At 41.9% G+C, this 18,999-nt stretch overlaps 1 protein-coding gene across 14 annotated transcripts in view; it reads right to left on the minus strand.

Moving 5' to 3' along the window:
• The window catches only part of HERC1 (HECT and RLD domain containing E3 ubiquitin protein ligase family member 1), a 112,163-nt gene that overhangs the window by 66,792 nt on the left and 26,372 nt on the right, over positions 1-18,999 (minus strand). For 13 of the 14 annotated variants that reach the window (XM_088656664.1, XM_035130891.3, XM_035130895.3 and 10 more), the window contains exons 12-25: positions 18,164-18,329; positions 17,347-17,472; positions 16,226-16,447; positions 15,124-15,276; positions 14,487-14,619; positions 13,447-13,638; positions 12,462-12,683; positions 8,386-8,559; positions 7,138-7,252; positions 6,925-7,045; positions 5,197-5,368; positions 4,713-5,019; positions 3,617-3,737; positions 2,366-2,417 (exon numbers count right to left, since the gene is read on the minus strand). In XM_088656664.1, the coding sequence (XP_088512790.1) occupies positions 2,366-2,417; positions 3,617-3,737; positions 4,713-5,019; positions 5,197-5,368; positions 6,925-7,045; positions 7,138-7,252; positions 8,386-8,559; positions 12,462-12,683; positions 13,447-13,638; positions 14,487-14,619; positions 15,124-15,276; positions 16,226-16,447; positions 17,347-17,472; positions 18,164-18,329 (2,276 nt within the window). The remainder of the gene's footprint in view (positions 1-2,365; positions 2,418-3,616; positions 3,738-4,712; positions 5,020-5,196; positions 5,369-6,924; positions 7,046-7,137; positions 7,253-8,385; positions 8,560-12,461; positions 12,684-13,446; positions 13,639-14,486; positions 14,620-15,123; positions 15,277-16,225; positions 16,448-17,346; positions 17,473-18,163; positions 18,330-18,999) is intronic. The other variant, XM_035130896.3, reaches the window with a different exon arrangement.

Raw genomic sequence — 18,999 nt, forward strand, 5'->3', positions numbered from 1 at the left:
GGCAATTAAAACCCATTTTCAAATCCCTACTAATCCATGATGTTCACTGAGTGACTCGAGGCTACCTGTTACCTTTTACTTTAATCTACCTTGCAGGGCTGTTCCAGGGATAAAGGGGCACGGAACAGAAATCACCTATATTGTCCTGCACTGCTTGGGGAAAGAGTGGGATTTTTAAAACAAAATAAATTACAGGATTATCATGGGGGGTGAGTTTTACTATGATGTTACTGTGTTTGCTCTGCCTGGAATTCTAAAACTTGTTTACTCCCATTTTAAGCCTTCTTCACTAGGCCCTTAACAGTTCAGTGGGAATTATCCGGTGCAAAAATGAGTCATATAGAGGACTGAAAGTGGAGCAACAAAAGATAAAGTCAGAGAAGGAATGCTTCTTAATAGCAATTGCTGGAAACTATAGGAGGGGAGAGTTTTCTTGTGTTTGGGTCCTGGTTCTTGTTTGCTGCTGTGAGAACAGCATGCTGGACTAGATTGGCCTGATCCAGCACCACATTTCTTATGTTCAGATGAAGTCCATGTGAACTACTTCTCCACAAGGCATAAAAATCCCAAGGAACAGGATTTGACAAGCCTGGGATTGCAGAACAAGGTGGTACAGCAGATAAGAGTATTAATGGTAGTATGGTCATACTTTTGAATTAAGTTAACAAGACTCCTCAAGAAAGGTTTGGGGGAAGCTGCCTGTTTTGGTTTAAACAAGCTATTATATTACTTGCAAGTACAGTTTTTCATGCTCAAACCCTGTAGTTTGCCTTTCTCAGTATTAAACTGGCAGCGAGGTCCACTCTCTAGGGCAGCATTCCCCAACCTAGTGCCTTCCAGAGGTTCTGGACTATAACTCCAGGCCAGCACAATGGTGCTGACTGGAGCTGATGGGAGTTATAGTCCACAAAACATCTGGAAGGCACCCAGCTGATGAAGGCTGCTCTAGGGTCACATACAGTAGACCTTTTGCAGCCCTTTCAGTGGAGATGCCAGCCAATGAACCTGGCTTCTGAAACATGCCAAGTACACGATTCATTGATCCTCTCAATGTTGATCCCCTGAACATAAATTCTTATACATTCTTATAACTTGAATTTTTAGTGAGCGGTTATGCCTATAACTACCTGCCAACATTAGATGGAACAAAAACCCCAGTGTTTACTTGTCCTTAAATGCCAGGTTCTAGTAATGAAATTTTCAAAATGAATGTGGAACAACTGCTACACATATTTTATGTTTTATAAAGTATGTAGGCAAGCTAGAGAGAGAAAATAAAATCACAACATGCCGTCATGTACTTGCTTGGAGCTCTTCTTTTTTCTGGGGCTCAACTGGCCAAAAAGGAGTAAACACACTACCACACAAGAATCAGAAGACAAAGAGAGACATTGGGTACAGAAGACAACATTCAATCTGCATTCTGTCCATACATGGAAAACAGCTTTAAGAGGGGGAAATGTTTGAGCAACGTTCATGAATGTGCAGCTTCTCAAACTTCCTGCAGTGTAAGGAAGTGATGGGGTATTATTGCACCACTTCATATCCCATTGCCATGTGAATGCTTAAGAGGAGTTGTGCAATAATTCATGAGGTGACATTCACACTTGAAAAATGGCAGTGTGTTCTAAAGATAGAGTGTTAGGCAGCAGGTTGAGCTTATCAGATAAGGCAAGAGCTGCCCCAAGAAGATGCCTCTCCATAGGAGTAATTAAAACTAGGAGTAACTAAGAGCTGGGAATAAACTCACTCATCCAGCCAAAGCCTGATGAAGGGTTCAAGTCCCAAAGATACTTTCCAAGGAAAGCAGAGCAGGGACAAGGGGAGCAGACATGAGCACAGAACTGAAGCAATTTTTTGACCAACCTCCCTGCTGATTCTTTCATCCTAGCTCTGTGTTGTTTACACCCTATGGCAACGGTTCTCCAGGATCTCAGTCAAGGGTATTGTCCAGGATAAATCACCCTTGCAACTTGCCCACTCTTTTGGGTCCAGAAGCAGGCAAAGAGTGAAATTGCTGCACTAAATGGCTGGAGAAAGCTCTCATAGTTCTTTACCTTCTATTACAGGTATGTCAAAGTGTGGCTTTTCAAATCGTCTTCCAGAGTCTTGACAGACATGCTGCTCAAAAGGCATCTTACCTACCATTACCAGTAATCTCCTGCAACACAGAGCTGCAGACGCAACTTGACAACACTCTGGAGCACACACAGATTCCAGGGAGCGTGAACTGTGTGTGTCTCCATAATTCCCTGCAGTATAGAGGGGCTCTATAGCAGACCAATCAACACAGAAAGATTTTCTGAGACTTAAGAGTTTCAAGACCACTACTCTAAAAAACTGGCTTTTCTACACAAACTATTACCTCTCTTTCTATGGGATGATGCCAAGTCCAAATCCACATTTCGTCTTCCACTCTATAGTGAATAACAATAACAAAAAAGAGTGTTAGTGTTATACCTTATTTATTACATTTATACAATGTCTACCAATGTACTCAAGTTTGTTCGCGTTGGCTTTCAATTTAACAGACACAACACAGAAGGGGCAGGCTTGGAAGAGAAAAGTAAGCAAAGGCAGATATCATTGGCTACTGTATGGGGAAGTTCTGGGAAGGCATGAGCCAAATGATCACAGAGAGGCCTTCACTGTCTTGCCTTTCTCTGATACTGTGAGATGGAATTCCACCTAACCAGCAAACAAAAAGGTAACTCTTTCATTTATAAGTTATATGCAGCAGCTTACTACCAGAGTAAACAATTCCAAATACAATATAATGAACACAAAACATAGTGGGGCACTTCCGAAAGACAACCACCTCTATACTTGGAAGCATTCCATGCTGAACTTGAACACATGTTTTTGCACAGGTCTCTCAAATTTGAAAATCATACCATGGGCCAGTTCTCACATAATCCGACCTAGACCATGGCATGCTGCTAAGTGGATAAGCAAAGTGTTGGTCTCACATATTCCTGCTTCTCTTCTCCTACTCTTGCATAGCTAGAAGGGAGACTTCTGCTGAGTCTGCATTGCCTTTAAAGAGATCTTGGTCCTAACATTACATACAAACCAGGCACCCAATTTTAAAACAAGTAAGTCAATTAACTTGACATTTGCTATTCAAACCCATGGTTTGAAGTTACTTTGTCATGAGACTGACCAGCTTGGGTTCATCATGCTGCCACTGACACAACTTTAACACTAAATATTCTTCTGTAATCTGTGGGATTGCCCACATTCTTGATTTGCCAAGTTCTTTTGAATGTCATGCCTTGTTTTCTCCTAACATATTTTTAAGGTAAGCAAGGCAGTTCTTTGCACAATGCCATGAGTGGCTTTTCAAACTTCAAGGGAATTTTGAAGTCAACTTGTGAGGAAACAGAGCAGGGAAAAGAGGGTTGAAATTAAGCAATGGCAATAATTAGATCCCACTGCATGTAAACTCCCCATGCACACTTTGGGGGCGATGGCTTGCCCCAACCTACCTATAAAGTCCTGAGCTGATGTGAAAGCAGATCCCACTGCAACACAGACTCACAACATTTCAAGTGCATCTTCAACAGCTGAACCAGCAAGAGTGACATTATGCAAAGCTTTAAAGTATTTCACCTACCAGTGAATAACCTTCTTCATCCGATTCAGGCTGAGATAAATCAGATTCACTCCGTGATTTCATCAGTTTGTAACTTGAACTAGAGTGGACTGAGCGACTCTCTGCAGTAAGGCTTTCACTTCTGTTTCATGCAGATGCAAAAAAGAAAAGATAATAATTGAAGATGATAAATGCTCTGGAAACCAAGCCTTATGAGGAAGGAACAGTTGAGGGAATTGGGTATGTTTAGCCTTGTAAAGAGGAGACTGAGAGGAGATATGATAGCCATCTTCAGATATCTCAATGGCTGTCCCATGGAATCAATGGACTCAAATCAATGGATTCAAGTTACAAGAAAGGAGATTAACATCTGACAGTGGAACAAACTCCTTGCAGGTTTTTAAGCAGAGGTTGGATGGTCCTCTGTCATGGATGCTTTAGTTGAGATTCCTGCATAGCAGGGGGTTGGAATAGATGACCCTTGGGGTCCCTTCAAACTCTACAATTCTATGATTCCCTAAGAGCAGGCAAAGTGCAGCTCCTAGGGTTTAACATTATGCACAGGGAAGTCTGATGTGCCCATAGAATGCTCTCTCAAACAAGGACTTCCCCTTTCACCACAAATTTTAGGGACAATTCCATGCAGGTCATTTGTATGGAACTGACCCTGATGTTCTTTCCATGAGCTTTATTTTGTTGTGTGTGTGTGTGCGTGTGTGTACTCCAGTTTTCTATATCAAAAGAAGCTAGCAACCAGATTATTTCACATAATTCCACAAAATCAGCCAAAAACTCACACAGCAACAACCAGAAACCAAAATGCTACTGGATCATTTGAGTCTTAAGCACTTGAGTAAGAGAGAAAGCCTGGCATATTCCACCACCACCCCGCCCATCCCTTGGAGCTCATTGCACAAATTAGGCACTACCAAAGGAAAGGGCCTGACTCTAAGACCTGCCCAATGTACCACTAACTGCCCTGGAGCAAACAGTAGGACCTCTGAAGCCTATTGTTAGGATTTGGCAGGCTTACCCTACCTTAGCAGATTACTGAGGATCTACTCAGCAAGGTTTCAAGAGCTGCTGGCTGCTCTTGTGCACAGTTCATTAATCGCACCTGGTCATGAGTCCAATCCCTTCTGCGGTACCAGTTGATGGCTGTTGCAACTGCCCTTCCTCCCTTCGTTTCTGCAGCTCCTCAATAACGGGGCTGACTCCCAGAATCAGCAAAGCACACCTATGGATCACAGAGTTGCAGGCAGCTGTGTACACATCTTGTCCCTCGGGAAGGTCTCTGCTGACTCTGCGTTCTTGCTGGGACTGAGGGGACTGGTCATCCATTCGAGCCCCTGCCCCACCATTTATTCTCTCTCGGTCTCGACTGCGAGCTACTTCACGGGCTGATAGGAAACATTGAAAGATTTCTGTAACATGCAACACAAAAACAAAGGTCTTAACTTCTAGGCAGAGCTCAAGGGCTGTAAAAATTATTCAGATGACTTTTTTCATCACAGATAAAACTCCGGTTGAAGGCCCCTTTCATTTTAATGGGACACTCTCTGAACAAGCTTCTGTGGAATCTTTTTCCAAACTTTACTTACTGCCAGCTGTCATAACTTCATGCTCCCTTTCTTCCTCTTCCTCTTCTTGTTCTGGGTGCCCCTCTTCTCTTTCTCTTTCTGCCTGCTCTTCCATCTCTGCTTCTTCATCAATGGTCCGAGTAAAGGGGTGCTCTTGGGCATCAATGTCCAAAGAGTCTGGATTTTCTGACATCTGGGATAGGGGAGGGGAGAGGGTAAGGTTCAAAGATATGAAGAATTCATTGCTTAATAAGAAGTATGTTCTTTAATCAAACCAGGGGCAAGGTTCCTCAGGCCTGGAGGCCAAATGCAACCTTCTCTCTACCTGGTCCCTGGAATTCTTCCTTAAGTCACACACCCTTTCTCACAGCACAGCTGGAATGTGTCCTTGAATGTGATAGCACTTTGTTTGCCTGGAGGGTAAGTAGAAACCTGACTTTTGTTTTGGAATACAGTGGTGCCTCGCTAGACGAATTTAATACGTTCCGCGAGTCGCTTCGTATAGCAAAAAATTCGTTTTGTGAAGCGGCTCCCATAGGAACGCATTGAAGTGCGGTTTCCCATAGGGTGCCTCGCAAGACGGGGGGGGGGGGGGAATCGTCTTGCAAAGCACCCTATGGGACGGAAAAAAATCATCTTGCAAAGCGCGCCATAGGAAACTTCGTCTTGCGAGGTACCACTTTCGTTTTGTGAGGCATTCGTCTAGCGAGGTACCACTGTATAGTGTTCTGTACGGGGGTAAGAATCACATCCACCCACTTCTGCCTCTGACCCCATCCACCACTGGCATGTGGCTCCCGGAAGGTTGGGTTCAAGCTGGGGAAAAATCTGCCCCTAAATTAAAAACAGGAAACAGTAGTGATTGTGCTGAACAACAGCTGACTCACACAGTCCTTTCAGGCTGTGGAGCTGAATTAATAGCAAAATGGTAGTGGCAAAATTGCTTTACCATAAGCACAGGTCACAGGATGACTGCCCCTGCAAAAATGTATGAAGCGATGGAGTACTAATTCCACTATCTGTGCTTGTGTGACTGGATGCAGACAATAATTTTATACTTGTGACGATAATGACAAGGGTTTTTTTTGTGGAACCTTCTAAGGGGAGGGGCAATGCAAGAGGAATGGCACCAACATGTCAAGTCTGTAACTGCTTTGGCAGGAGCAGAAGAGCAGAAAAAGATCCTTGATGAATCAGATCGGGAAATTTCAACTAGTCCAGCAACCTCCTTCTTAAGAACAAGCAAGAAAGGAAAGCAGGCAAAAAAGCGTCCCTGGCTTAGAGCTAGAAGATCCCTTTTCCTCCTTCTCAAAGCAGTTTGACCAGGAAGCAGAGAAGCATCTCCTGAGTCCAGTTGAAGGAAGGAACAGCTACCAACATATGCCTTATAAACCACTCCCCCACAATTCAAAGCAGTAGGCAAATTATTTTAAAAACACAGCTTTATTTGCGGTCCACAGAACCCCCCCCCCCAAAAATTAAAACATTCTGTAAAACAAAGGAATGTTTTTTTTAAAAAAAACAAAACAAAACCCTAGCTACAGAGAAAACAGAACCAAGCAAAATTTTGAAACTGAAATAAATATACTGGGCACATTTAAATAGGATTGAAAGTGAGCAAAACTGTAGACAAAGGCTCACATAATTGTTGGTCTCAAAAAAATAATCAACTATGCAGTCTTTCATGTTAAAGCAATTTTCCTACACTACATAAGAAAGAGGAGCCGAAGAGCCAGTCTTTAGTCTTACCCATCTATCCCTTGAAGACGACCTAGTCTGAATAAGCTCCATATTCTTGCAAGCAAGCAAACGACTCCGCACTTTATACACACACCGATATACTTCTACTAAGGCTTTGCCAGGCTGATACCTAAAAGACACAAAAGTTACATTAGGCTAAGAGGACAGGAAATCTCTCTAACACAAGGGAGAAAGGTCTCAAAATGCTTTTTGGATACTTGCCTGCTCTCACCACTTGCTTGACTAAGCAAATTTGTATGTTTCAGGAGGGCAGCAAGAACAAATCTAGACACAGTATCCAAAAGTGACTCACTACTCAGGGTGGCACTATCCCAATCTGAAAGAGGTAGGGGGAAATGAACTGATCAGTTTCCTGAAATATTCACAGTTCATCATCATCATTCTTTATTCGACCGTCAGTCAGGAAATATTCAGAGTTAAAACAGCATCAAATTATTCAGCCATATTTCAATCATTCAGCCTGCATTTTTGCCTTAAACCAGGAGTAGGGAATCTTTTTCACCCCAAGGGCTGCATTCCCTCAATGGAAAACCTTCTGGGGATGCATGCCAGTGGTGGGTGGAGCCAGAGGTAAGAGTGGGCCCTAAATTCACTTGAAGCTCTGCTGTCTTACCAGTGGGAAGTTCCTCTTTTCATTTTGCAATAGCCATGTGGCATGATCAGTGAGCAGAGCTTGCTAAAAGCCTCATTAAGGACTTCACTGCTCTGACACCGGGCAATATTCACCCAAAAATATTGCACTCCTACCCACCCACACCATGAAATAGCACCAAGTTATATGAAGCGAGCTATCAAATTGGGATGGGTTTTTCAGAGTAATGGCAGATACACTTCACTGCCATGAGGTGTGGTCAGCAGGCAGGTGGTTATGTACCGTGTTTCTCATATTATAAGACACGTCTTATATTTATTTTTTCCTCAAAAAAACCCACTATGGCTTATTTTCAAGGGATGTCTTATTTTTTTCCTCCTCCTCCTGCCGCGGCCAGCATTGCTGCTGCGCCTATCACTATGTCTTATTTTCGGGGTATGGCTTATATTCCTTGAATGCTTAAAAATCCTGCTATGGCTTATTTTATGGGTATGTCTTAAAATATGAGAAACAGGGCAGTTCTATGCTAGTTGCTATTTATTTTGTGTCTAAAACTGCTCTAAACAATATGGTTTTGCCAGCAGATGTCCAATTTACAGTTATTTTAATAAGCAAGTTGACTACAATAGAAATGCAACTAATTTCAGAAAATACAAATCCTTCCTAAACTAAAATGGCCATGACAAAGTGGTTTCTCAAATGGTGTGCCCCAAGGACTTCACTGAAATTTTAAGCGTTCTAAGTGCCTCCACACCCTGGTTTTTTTTAACTAAACAAATAATGAAAGAGCCCCTCCTCCAAAATAAGCTTAATTATTGTCACTGTGGGAGGTCGCTCTTTTGCTTCCAAGAACTTACCTTTACTCACTGCATAGTCCTGCATGCTGACCCAGAGACTACGAGCAGGCTCCTTTGCACACCCCAAAGCCAAATCCACAAAGACAGAGATTTCTGGGCAAAGCTTGTAATCAAACGGCTTTTGTTCTTCATTTCCAGAAAGAGCTACCTCTAACAAGGAACTCATGGACTTGTCTAAAATGAGATGAAAAGTCACGTCATTACTGGGCTTCCGGTTTAGCGCCAGCGCCGTCCGGTGGGGTCTGCCTCGATCTCCGAGGCAGCCCGTCTTTGCGAGGGGGGGGGAAGCAGCGGGGGCGCCGCTGCACCCCATAGAGCCCTATATCGAGCGTTATAGGGACGAAAAGCCTCAGCGGAGCCCCAATTCGGACTCCCCAACTCTCTGGTAGGCTCTGATAAGAGCTCCAGAGCGAGGAGGGTTGTAGTCGCGGGGCCATTTTGAGCACCATTGTTGTCTTCGCAAAGAGAAGCTCCGTTCCGGAGGCGGAGAGCGCTGAATACTTCCAAAGAAAAAGGACTCAAAAAATAGATTACCGTGAGTAAGAAGGCAAAAAAATTCTTTTTGGGACTTAAATTTGGAACGGGAGGAGATTTAAAAAACGGAAGCCGATCTCCCCCATATTGATTGAAAGTGGAAACAGTTAAGAAAATACCCATTGCCAAGTCATTTGTGGATTTGTTATATCTATGCATCTGCAAGAACTGTGCTGAAATCCCCCTTGGTGACAAGGTAGAGGGGAGAGTATGAGATTTAATAAGAGAGAAGAGTCTCTTACTACCGCTGGAATCGGCGGTCCTGACGGACTCAGCATGATTTGTGTAATAGGGAGTTTTGAAACAATGTTGATAAACTGAGCTGTAAAAGTTGCTTACGAAAACTCCCTTGGATTACAATTTAGAAACAAGTAATGGATTTTAATTTCTGAATACATTGTAACCAGTTTGGAAAAATGGCGATCGAATGAAAAATATTAACACTTCCTGTGCTCTGGGATTGCACTGTGTCCTTGAGAGGAGTGCAAAAATGTCAACATACGATTACACAGTTGGATTTAAAGAAAAGACTCTGAAATTCTTATGGGAACTTACTATCGGAACACACAAACAGATTGCTCAATTAGAGGAAACAAATCGACTTCTTCAAGGGGACAAGGGACAAAAAACGTTGGAACAAGAGAATAAACAAGAAACAGAAGGAAAGCGAGAAACATGTCAGTTTTTGGATCAAGAGGAAGTCTGTAATGAGAAGAAAGAGGAAAAAGTTTTTGAGCACGTGAATCAGGGGAATGACGCTCCCATGGAAGGGGGAGCAGAAATTATGTCTGGACTTCAGAATACCCATAGGGAACAAAGACCGTGGGAGAGGATTACCTACATTGAGTGGATGATACAAACAATAAAGGGGCAACAGCGAGGGAATGGAAAATTTGGACATGTAAAATTTCGCAGAAAGGGAGTGGGGTAAATGGAAAAAGGTTTCTTGTTTAAAGGCTGGCTAAAACGGTTTGAAACTGGTTTATGGACTATGGAATTTGCTGATCCGAGAAGGGAGGTGCCGTGAACAGGGGGGGAAGAGGCTAAAATTAGAAGATAAGATTTAAAATGGAATAAGAAAATGATATATAGATTTTATAAAAGTATGAAAGTTCTTGCAGAAAAATTTCAGGCAAGGGAGGGAAAGTAGAATAGAGATGTGTGTGTGTTTTTCTTTTTAGATTGGAAAGAAGATTAGTAGTATAGCTGGGAAGAATGAATAATGGGATAGCGGGGTTCTCTAATCCTCCTCCCGTGGTCGTCTCCGTTCAGGGGTTCCCTGGTGGCAGAGGGGGACTCCCGGAGTGGGGGGGAGGGGGGGAGGGGGAGAACCAGCTGGAAAAAGAGCCATCTCTTCCTATCTTCTGTACCCTGGAGGCTCTCAGTGGCAGGGAGAGTTCTAGGGTGTGGGGAGAAGGAGGGGAATGGAAAGAGATATATAAGTAAACAAATAAAAAAATTATTGATAATTTGATTAGTTGGCTAATGGACAATTTTAAATTAAATGAGATTAGAATGGTTGGTAAATAGTGAAAACTGTAAAGATGGAGCTGGCAAATGAAAATCAACAAAGGGGGGGGGGTCTGGGGAAGCCAAATAGATAATGTTTAGGAAATTAGATACGCTGTGGGTTTTTTTTTTTCCTGTTTTTTTTTTTTTGTCATTTTTTTCCTCTTTTTTCTTATCGTTTTTGAATGTTAAAGTTAGACAACAGCTGGGTGGATATTCGCCTGTTCCTATCCTTGCCATCCTGGGACCTCTTGGTGGCAGAGGGAGGTTCGGGGGGGAAGGGGGGAGGTGGATAGAGACCCAACTATAAAATGAACCACATTTGATTGCCTTCCTCTCGGGGGGTTCTCTTGTGGGAGGAGAGAGCTATGGGAGGGGGGTAGGAGAATGTGAAAAATATGTTATGTATGTGTATGGTCTTTGCTATTATGTAAAATTTTATTATGCAAAATCAATAAAAATTAATTTAAAAAAAAAAGAAAAGTCACGTCATTACTTATCCATTTAGGTACTTGCAAGCGGGGCCTGAATCAAAAGGGTTCCAACAAGCCAGTCATGTTGTTTTCCATTCTACTGCCATCCCACCCCCCATACATATACATCTCCCACCAACCCAAATGCACCAAGCATTCCATGGCCAGCGAGCATGGAGGTCATTCTGAGGGTTCCCCTCACTTTTCTCTGAAGCCTTTTTTATACTTTCCCCACGGCTACTGATATCTCCTCTTGTGTGTGGATGGTGTTCTGGCTACACAATGAACAGCACTCAAAGAATGCTATTAGTGTAGATCAGCCTTTGCCTACCTGGTGCCCTCCTGATCTTCTGGACTCCAGCAAGCATGGCCATATTGTGCTGGGCTGACAGGAGCATGGCTGTGCTGGCTGGGGCTGATGGGAGCTGTAGCCCAAAACATCTGGAGAGCACTGGATTGGCAAATGATGTCTTTTCAATGCAAAAAGTATTTGTACAGCAGCAAACAATACTACCAAGAAAGTATAAATGCAGTTTAAAAAGCAGTAAAAAAATTCAATTCAAACAACAAAATAAAAACAGCAGTAAGCTAGCACAGTGCAATTGAACAAAGCAATTGATAAATCTTCCTTAAAATGAATACACACTTTTTTTCTTTTGAAGTAAGGAGGGGGTCTGGCAAATCTCCCACAAATATGGGGCCATAACTGAGAAAGTTCTGTCTCTGGTTCTCATCAACTGGAATGTCATTAATGACAGGGCAGGGAGAAGCATCACCAATGACAATTTCAAGACTGGGGCAGGCTTGCGTATAGTCCCTAAAATAATCTGGTCTTAACCATTTATACAGCACCATCAATGTGCTTGCCACTTTAGAGAGCACAAGAAAACAGGTCCGTGTCCTGAGAATCTTACAATCCAGAATTCAACATAGAGGAAAGGAAGGGATGGAGATAGAGTTAAACAGGAGAAAGAACAGGCATTTATATTGCAGTCACATATCCTTCAACACAGTTACAGTAGAACATGGTGGGGAAAGAGACAATACCAAAATCTCCTGAAAAAAGTGGGTTTGGAGGAGGAATTTGAAGAAAGTCCACCAAGTGGCACTGTGCTGGTGTTCTAAGAGGAAATTTTAAGCCTAAATTCAGCAAGGAATGACATCTTTAAGTTAAGACAAACTCCACCCCATTTAGAAGAAAGTCATTGTCCTTTTGGGCACAAAAGCAAATTGCTCTCTCTGCTGCTAGCAAAGTGACTGCACTACACCCAATATGGGAATGACATCTTCCCACTTGCTCAGTCTAGACTGAGAAAGGAAAAGAGAAAAGCACACCCAAATTTCAAAATTTTGCAAGCCAATCACTTTCTCACCCACTGAGCCATCCCTCTCGTGTGGAACTCTCCCTAAAGCCCTGCCTTTTGGGGTTTTAAAGCCAGGAATTCCCTGGTCCTCTTGTGAGATTCTCAGATGCAAGATAATTATTCCAACAAATCGCAATGCTGCATCCACATGTGTGCCCACTTATTCACACATCAATAAAGCAGTTGAAGAGATTACCTAACTGGGGAATGTCCATTTCAACTCCGTCACTAAACAGTGGTGTTTTCAACCAATAAGCAGTATCTTGTTCTTCTGGTGACACAGGTGATCCTTGAAGCATTCCACCAAGACAGCGTCCAATAAGCAGAGCCACAGTTCTCTCAAGGTCAACTAACCACACCCATGACTGTGCAGGCTGTGGTAAGGGCACCCCAGCTGGATCAACCAGTTCAGGTCCACCTAGAAATATTAATAGCTGAAATATTAACAGTCATTTTTTTTCTGAGCCAAGATGTTTTGATAGAAAATGCAAGCCTACCCACCCACCCTGTGATCTGTACTGAGCATGCAAGTTCCAACGTCTACACAAGCTCCCAAAACAAATTCCTCACCCATTTCAGTGGCAGGAACCAACCTATGGATATATTCATTCACATACAGTTACCTCCACTGAGCTGAATGAAGATCAGGATGAAAAACATTTGAAGGCACATGACCTAAATTGAAGAATTCATTTCAGAGAAAATTCTTCAGCAAGGAAGGACCCCCTTTGGGATTTACACTCAGTGCAATTACCTTAGTAATGTTCAAAGTGGTTAAAAAATACCCCTTAAAATGTCTACAGCAAAATGTTCCAGGGGTCTGATTAGGGAAAAACAAGGCTAATTCCCAAGGCGCTGGTGCTTACATTAACAAAGGTGGTAGTTATAGCAGCAGCAATTAGCCAACTGGGCCTCCAGATTACTTTTTAGGCATCACAGAAGTCCTAGAGCTGAACCTCTGTGAAAGCATACTGTGAAACTGCTATCCTTTCTCTGTACTCACAAGTAACTGGTACACCAGAACTAGGAGGTGATGCTGTTTCTGATGAGGGCTGACCAAAAGAAAAATGTGGGCACATAAACCAAGGTAAGTTCAGGTGAACAACACATTTTACCCAAAATTCATAAAGCATATTTGCATTTTGCAATTCCTATCTTTCAGAAGGCACTGAATGCCTTACCATGAAGAGGCCACTGTAACTCCTGATCTTCTAAGAGAACAGCAGCTGGCAACAGTCTGTTAAGGCGATCCAGAGGTGGCAACAGATCCAGCAGATAGCTCAATAAAGGTCGGGCTACTGATACAGGCAGTAAGAGCAAGGAATTGACAATTTGGCAAAGCATGCTTCCGGCTGCAGAGACATAAATTACATCTGCAATGGAGGGGGAAATGATAACTTCATTAATAAATTCCAAAAGGGTAACCATGGTTGGATTTTTCAACAGCAGCAAATGATGTGGCATCTTAAAGACTAACAACTGTATTGCAATATAAAATTTTGTGAGATTCTTATTGTTATTTGTCACCCCGCTTTGTGGCAAAGGGATAATGAGGGTCTCCAAAACTGAATGTAGTTCCCAAACAAGGGTAGGTTGATGGAGCCATTTTAGTTTATACTGAATTGACAGGCTATATCCTGTCCATTCACTGTGGCCAGCAGAAAAGACTCTTCTGTGTTCCCCACTGCACCACAATCTGAGGCACTGTTGATGGGAATGAGGGCAAGGGCCTTTCAATAGCAGTGCCAGAATGTGAAACTTCCTGCCAGAGAAATTCACCTCTTCCCCTCCTGGATAGTCTTAAGTCAACCTGTAAAGATCTTTGGGCTTGACCATTGCACACACACCCCGCCCTTTTGGTGTGCACCACCTATTCTGGTTTATTCACTGATGCTTTTTTCTGTTGCATTTTTACTGGCTTTAGGGTAACTGTATAACTTGCTTTTATGATAGAAGGCACCTAGAGAACTCCCAAAAAGGAGTGGAAAGGTGAGGAAGAGGTCTTGAAAGACATGTGCTGTTTTGTTGTATTTCCTTCTAAGAGTTGATACCTAATTCTCAGATTGCAAAGACATCTAAATATACCAGTACAAGATCTGGCAAAAGAAAAGACAACTAGCAAAAAACCTGAGCAGCAAAAGGACTCATTTCAAAAGCAAACTTGTTCAGTTCTACTGTTCACATTCCTTATATTACGCATTATCTAATAAGTCACACACACCTCTTAGTTTTTCCCCAACACTGCCATTCCAAGGACTCTCCTTCAGCAAAGTAGCAGAGCGGGAATAAATATCTGTAGCATGAGGCAGTAGAAGTTGAAGGTGCTTGTGCAGGAGCGACACACTACTTGAATTCTGGGAACAAAAGAAACATTCTAAATATGCTTTACAAATGGAAACCTGCAACAATATGTTGCAGCATGGAGTTTAGGGTTCAAGCCAACTAGCTATGGCCCTACTCCTGGAGACTCCATTCCATTACTTTGCCTCCCACACAATTTCTCCATTTTCCCCTCTAAAAGACAAGCACCATTCTCTTGCCATTGAGTATGCTCAGTTCTCGCAGGGTTCTCTCCCTAGGGTTTTTTTTTAAAAAAACAACAACAACAAAAGGTTTTTTGTACTGCAAATCATGGGTTTTCCCTGAACTTGCTAATACTTCTCTCTTGCATGTGAATTGTGCTGTTTTGGCTGCATGAGCACCACCACTTACCCCTGAACACTGAAAATAGGAGGGAATGATGGACTTCTGTTCACAGAGTCAGATTTCTAAAAGTCAGAGCCTTATTGGTCCTTTTTGTTCCACCCATTATGGAGCAAGTATACTCATCAACACGTATGAAAAGTCACAGCACTAACCTCACTAACACTGTTGATGTGACAATATGCCAGAAGTTGTTTCTGCAGGGAACACAACAGCTCATGTAGATGAGCAGGCTGGCTGTTTTCTGATGATGATGTTCCAAGTAAAAATTTGTCACTGTTCTTTTCCAGCTCCCCAAATGCTTGATCCTAGACAGTTACAAGAATAATCATGCATGTTTCCATATCATTCTCATCTTTCTTAGTTTTATGCCAAGGCAACTTCAACCTGGCTCCTCTTACTCAGAATCTTATAAACTATGGGTTGTATTCAATTAAGTCCCAGTCAGAGTGAAAGACCCATGGACCTAAGTTAGTCATATTTATTATCTTCAATGGGTCTAGGACTAGCATTAGATACAACTCTATGCTTTTTTTAATAGAAGCCACTGGTAGTTTCCAGTAATAACTAAAAGTTTCAGTTTTGCCCCCAAATAAGCTGAAGGAAGAAGAGTCTAAAGAAATCCAACTAATATGCAACTTTAAAAAGGAGCAGGCTAAAGAAAAAGAGGAACAAGCAGCTGGTAGCTTCTGCATATAAAAATGAGTATTCAAGAACACAAAACTTTTCACACCAGGTTTGTGCTTCAACACAATTTTTAAAGAATGCTGTCATCTTTGTGCTGGCAACATGATCCTAGCCAATCAGGAATCATGTAGTCAGTGCAATGATACTGCAGCACTATATAGTTGGATATGTCTAAATGATAATGTCAAAAAGCCAATTCAGAGTGAGGACAATTACTTGCACCCCTCACTCTGAATGGGTGGTGGTTGCATAGTTTATAGTCCCCACTGAAAGTTGCTGTAAAGTGAGGGCGTTTTGGGAATGGGCAAGTCCCCTTCCAATTCACCTCTGTCCTAGTTTGTTGTATTAAATAAAGTTTCCAATTGGTTAAGTACTGTGGACCCCCCATTTTTTAAAAGTCAAGCCATCGATCTCCTACTTTTGAAAAATTTGACATCTCTATGGAAGTTTTTGTTATGTGAATGGTGCCACAGACCCCAGGGAGTCTGCAGAGCACCAACTGGAAACCACTGTATGACACAATTCCAACTTAATTGGTATTTAGAAATAAAATTCAAATTCTAAGCTTACTGTGTAAAATCCTAAATTTCGCAGAAGGGTCTTCATTAAAATTTCAGCCAGATGAGTATCTGGATGATTACTCTGGACATCATATGTTGGATCAGCAATAGTCCCATAGGCAATACAGAGTGAGGAAACATCTGGAGCATCAGATGGTGAGCTATAGCCAAGCAAGGAGGCTACATGAGTATGGTCCTGCAAACTCGTCAGAATAATATCCAATTGCATTCTCTGCAAAAATAAAAAATAGGTGATTTTCTTCATTTATAATTCTTAAGAGAGAAAAACCCAATTAGAAAATCAACATGAAAATGTTTTATTTTCATGAACATGAAGCTTGTTCAGGATTGAAGGGCAAACTGGAACATAATGGACAACCAGATAGCACTTAATTTATATATTGTCACTGTATGCAAGTAATATAATTTGTGTCTCATATTTAACAATCTTAACCTAATGTTTTGAATGATCGGGACATAATACTGGTAAATGTAACTTGTTCTTATAGTTGACTAAAAATAGCAAAATTATTTCTATAAATAGGAAAGTAACTATGCACCTGAAGAATAAATATAAATGTACTTTCTTTCACAAGCTTCTTTGTTTCTAAATAATTCAAACCATACAGTAGTTGCAATTACATCTCAACTGCCAAACTATGGTTTAAGCAATTGTCCCAGAGTAGGATCTCATAATGGTTTAAGAAAAACCAAATATACATTTCTCTGTATTGCAACTAGACAATGTTTGTATCAAACCTGTCCAGTAAAATTCTTTATTCATAAGCCCCACCTTGTTCCTAGTAGCAGTGTAGAGAACAGCTTCAGAATGGGAGCACAGTTCCAAGACTACCCCCTCTCCCAGCCTGCTAGAGTCTTCAGTCCAGCACCCTGTTGTGTGATACCCTTGTCATTCAGACCAGCAAAGTCACCCAATGTCCCTCTGACCTACATAATTACATCTTACTCTGGAAATAAATTAAGATATTTTTTTTGCTTACCTATCCCCAATCTACACACCACACAGCACCATAGAATTTTTGTCCTCAGCCAAATAACACCATGTTATCCTCTGTAGTGGCTACTATGGAAGCATGTTCAAGCAATTACTAATTCCAAGAGACTTTTTACCTGCCCCTTTGACAGGCTCTCCCATCTGTCAGGACCTTGGGGTAGAAGGGAATGCAGCAATTCCATCCTCTCTCTCAATGGAGGCAGTAGCATTGTGGCTCCAACTGATAGAGTTTCAATTACAACCTAAGAAGTGGAATGAGAGGTTGCTGAGACTATTTCAACTTACCCTGGAAAGCATTTTTGAAAGATTATAGCTCTGCAACCACTCTACACACTAGTTTCAATGTTATCAACTGAAAAGACTAGATGCCCATTAACTGCTATAAGATGTGCAACATTTACTTCCTTTGCTATGTCCTAGAATCATAGAATTGCAGAGTTGGAAGGGACCCCAAGGATCATTTAGTCCAAACCCTACAATGCAGGAATCTCAACTAAAGCATCCATGACAGAGGACCAGCCAACCTCTGCTTAAAGACCTCCAATGGAGGACAGCCCACAACCTCCTGAACAAGACTGTTCCACTGTCAAACAGCTCTCCTGCACAAGAGTAAGCATTCAGTGTACAACAGGGTGCAGGAGCAGTTATGTGGAAGTATTTTTTTGTATTTTAACAAACTATGGGAATTCCCAAAGTATTAGTCTGAGGGTGATTTTGAGTGTGGTGTTGCTTTGGGAACAAAGCTGTAGACACACACACTTTGGTTTCAGCTTTACAGATTGTGATAAACCAGTCAGGTAAGTTAAAGAACTTGTGGCAGAATACTGATCTGAGTTTCTAGGTGTCAGATTTTTAGACTGCCTTCCCAACTTGAATTAATAGGGCACGCAACCTAAAAAGCACAAGCAAGTGTGGTCCACTTTGGAGATTTACCTCCTGTATTTCATCTGGAACAGAAGAATCCATCAATCTAAACAACAGATTCCGAAGCGGGCCAGCCTGCCTTCCAAGTATGCTTGTAGCTACTCCGCCAGCTAATGCAAGAGCAAGGTGGTTAGAGAGCAGCTTCAGACACAACTTCAGGAAATTGTGATGCTCCCTGAAAAACAAGGGATTGCCATTAACCCAGGCTTACCTGTGATCCCGAATTATTGCTCTTAGGTACATTTTCCCTTCTACAGTACTCATGCCCAGCATCTGAACAAAAGGTTTCACATATCACAATAGTTTTATAATGGTTTAGTTGGTGTAACTGTCACAACCAAACAACATTCAGAGCTCAGCAACAGCACAGACAATGAGGAACACACCCCATGAAAACCCACCAGGACCCTTTGCTTTTAGCATTCAGGAGAAACAAAGGCTTTTTGTTTCCGTGTGCCTTTGGCTTGTGGCTTTTCTGCTGTTCTGCTGAGACTGGCTTTTCTTCTGCTGTTTTTTATCCGGTTTTATCTGCTGCTGATTTCAACTGCTTTGCTTAAGAATGATTTTGCATTGGATATTACTTTATTGTTATTTTAATTCTTTATCATAGCAAACCTAACACCAGCTGGGCAGCAGTGGGATGTGACAGAGCAGTATAGCCACTGCTGTACCCAGTGAAATATTGTTATGCATTATGCTTAAGTTTGATAATAATGTTTATCATAAAGAACCTCTGATTAAATGTGTATATATAGTTTCAATTGTATTTTCAGATTAATTTTTTTGAATTGAGGGTTTAAATGTTTTCCCTACAAACATCGAAATGCCAATACCCTGAAAATGAG

The sequence above is a fragment of the Zootoca vivipara genome, chromosome 13 (assembly GCF_965207765.1).
Source record: "Zootoca vivipara chromosome 13, rZooViv2.hap1.1, whole genome shotgun sequence".
NCBI lineage: Eukaryota > Metazoa > Chordata > Lepidosauria > Squamata > Lacertidae > Zootoca > Zootoca vivipara.